The 3,061-nt window shown below is 61.7% G+C and overlaps 1 protein-coding gene across 1 annotated transcript in view; it reads left to right on the forward strand.

Moving 5' to 3' along the window:
• The first annotated feature begins 2,058 nt into the window (after positions 1–2,058).
• RFLNA (refilin A) overlaps positions 2,059–3,061 on the forward strand; it is a 23,307-nt gene continuing 22,304 nt past the window's right edge. The window contains exon 1 of the mRNA XM_017544444.2: positions 2,059–2,614. Coding sequence (XP_017399933.1) covers positions 2,408–2,614 — 207 coding nt within the window. The 5' untranslated portion in view covers positions 2,059–2,407. The remainder of the gene's footprint in view (positions 2,615–3,061) is intronic.

The following is a 3,061-nucleotide window of genomic DNA, read 5'->3' on the forward strand; positions in this document are numbered from 1 at the left end:
ACTTTGGCTCACCACAACCTCTGCCTCCCAGGTTCAAGCGATCCTCCTGCCTCGGCCTCCTGAGTAGCTGGGATTACAGGGACCCACCACCACCACACCCGGCTAATTTATTATATTTTTAGTAAAGGCAGTGTTTCACCATACTGGCCAGACTGGTCTTGAACTCCTGACCTCAGGTAGTCCACCCACCTCAGCTTCCTAAAATGCTGGGATTACAGGCATGAGACACCGCTCCTGCCCTTAAAATATCAACATTTTAAACAAAGGCAGAGGAGCCCTGCAATTTTGAAACTCTGCCTTGCCCACATCCTGCCCTGCCCTTGGTAGCTATTGTGGCCAAAGGGTCATTGGTCCCATCCATGAGATAAGAAGAAATTAGTTCCTGCCAAAGACTTTCTCCAGGGAAGCGGAAGACTTCTGGTCTGGGTGGGTGGACATTTGGGAAATGTGAATTTCCAGGTGTCTGTGTTCCAGAAGGGAAGCCCTCCTCATCCCCCCTCCCCTGCTCATTCTGGTCAAGTCGCCCAAGGGCTGAAGAAGGCCTGCTTTGGCTAAGAATTGAAGCAAACGTCTGCTGTCCTATTTTGTTTTTTCCAGAATGTTCCAGATATTCAAACCTCTGGTTCTGTTTGGGCAGCAGACTTCCCCGTTCTTTCCTGGCCGATATGGAAATGGGCTGTAAATTCACCTGGTGATAGTGCATGCCTTTCAACCTGGGGGCCCCCAGGAATCGGCCCCACCCTCCACCAGTGTCCCGGCATGCACCTTATTCCTGCTGTGGCAAGACTGTGCCCTGCTGCTCTTTCCACATGCTGCACTAATTCTCACTGCTTGGTTATTCAGATCTTATCTTTAAAAATCGCCTCCTCCAAGAAGCCTTCCCTGAATACCCAAGGCTTAAGGTGTCCCTGGGACTATTCTTGGGTGCAGCACCTCATTCAGTTCCTTCCCTTAGGCTCACAGCTTTAGCTTCCTGGTGCACTGTGGCCTCTTTCATCAGACTGGGCCCCCTACAGGGCACGTCTGAGGTCTGGCCAAGGCTGGGTGCAGAGTGGGAGATTGAGAACACGCTTCAAAGTGCTGTCCTCACTTTGTGGGTGTCCAACGAGCAGATTCTGGCACCCGGCTTCCCGGCCCTGATCTCGGGCTTTCTGCTCTATCCAGACAAAGGGGTGAATGGAAGTGAGTGTATCCGTGCACACTTTCACCCCTCCTCCCCCTGCTCTCTTTGCCCTGTTAGCCTCTCCCACATTCCTGCTTTTCGAAGCAATCCGTAGACACCCGTAGCTGCCCCACTGCAGAATGGAAGGATGGATCCTCAGGAGAAGGGTGGGGCGTCTGTGTGGCTGGGCGCTGGAAATGTGCAGACCCCTCGCCAGGCATCTGATAAGAACACAGCAAGGACGGGAAACACGTGTTCGTTTCTCTTGGGAGGAAGGAAAAGAAGGGAAGGATGGGCAGGACCCTTGTCCATGAGCAAGGACCTGCCTGGAAAAAGTGCAGGAACAGCCAGATGCCTGGGGATTCCCGGAAGTGCTTCTCCTCGCCGCTGCCTCCCCCCACCCACAGGCTCCCCGCAATGCTTTCCACCCTCAAGGCCCAAACAGCCAGCCCCGGGTGTGCGGGTAACCTAGACGTCAGTACTGGGACAGTGGTGGCCCTCCTCCCCGTCGATTGTAAGTTACAGAGAAAAAGAAAACTCTGAAATAAAGTTTCTTAAGCTGCCTATTTTGGGACTTCAAATGAGATGGAGAAAACCTCTAGGAGCACCACGAAATAGGATGATGCTGACGGCTCGTATTTCTTGGGATGACCTGGGGACGCCACGAGGCCCCTGGGCACGCGGGTGTGGCGCTTGTTCCGGGAGCGGGGGACACGCGCGCCTCGTGGGAGCGGGACCGGGGCGGCCGGGCTGGGCGCGCAGTGCCCGGGAGCGGGAGGGCCTCGGCGGAGGGGCCGGCCCGGGGCGGTTGCCCACCGCGCAGGCCGGGGCGGGGAGAGGAAGGGGGAGGAGGAGGCGCCTAGAAAAGGAGGCGCGGGCCGGGGAGGTGCGGAGAGGGCCGGGCGGCGACGTGCGCCTCGGGGCTGGGCCGGCCGGCGGGAGCGGAGCGCGGCGCGGAGGCGAGGCCGGGCCCGGAGGGCGGGCGGGCGCCGCGAAGGGCGGAGGGTGGAGGGCGGAGGGCGGCGGCGCGGGCAGGAGCGCGGCCCGTGGGGGCGAGCAGGCGGCAGGCCTGCGGGGATCGGGGGCGCTGGAGGTGGGGGGCGCCGGGCCCGATCGCCGCCTCTCGCGGTGCCCGCAGGTCCCCGGGCGCGCAGCCCTCGCCCCGCCGCCGCCTGCCCCGGGCCCCGGAGAGCGGTGGAGGAGCCCCCGGAGGAGCGGGGGGCCCGCGCCCCGCGCCCCCTAGACATGGTGGGCCACCTGCATCTGCAGGACATGGAGGACAGCCTGAAGGAGCCGGGCCGGGAGGGCTTGCTGGACAGCCCCGACTCCGGGCTGCCCCCCAGCCCCAGCCCCAGCCCGCCCTTCTACTCCCTGGCGCCCGGCATCCTCGACGCGCGCGCGGGGGGCAGCGGCGCCTCCTCGGAGCCCCCGGGACCCAGCGAGGCCAGAGCGGTAAGGAGACTCTCTTGCGCCCAAACGGGGGGCTGCGCGGCTGGGGGGTTCGAGGGCTGGGCCCCCAGACGCGCCACTGCAGAAGCAGGACGGGGCTCCTCTCCCTGCCCCGCAGCCGTGGAGGTGGCCAGTGACAGCCACGCTCCTCAGGTGGGGACCTGGGTGTGTAGGGGGAGGGGGTGGGCCTCCCTCCTGAGCGATTCTTCCTATTGTCAGTAATAACAGGGAGCTGACGGGGCGGGGTAAAGGGTCCGAAATTCCCAAAGAAGTTAGCTGCTGGCGAGGTGGGCTTGCACCCAGAGGCCCGGCACGTTGCAGACATCTGGACCCGGCCCCTCTGCGGCTACGAGTGCCCTGTTTACTGTCCCGGGGCTGCCAACGTGAAAGCCTTTTCTTTTTCTTTCTCTCTCTTTCTTCTTCTTTCTCTCTCTTCTTCTTTCTTTCTTT

This window comes from Cebus imitator, unplaced genomic scaffold (assembly GCF_001604975.1).
Source record: "Cebus imitator isolate Cc_AM_T3 unplaced genomic scaffold, Cebus_imitator-1.0 Scaffold169, whole genome shotgun sequence".
NCBI lineage: Eukaryota > Metazoa > Chordata > Mammalia > Primates > Cebidae > Cebus > Cebus imitator.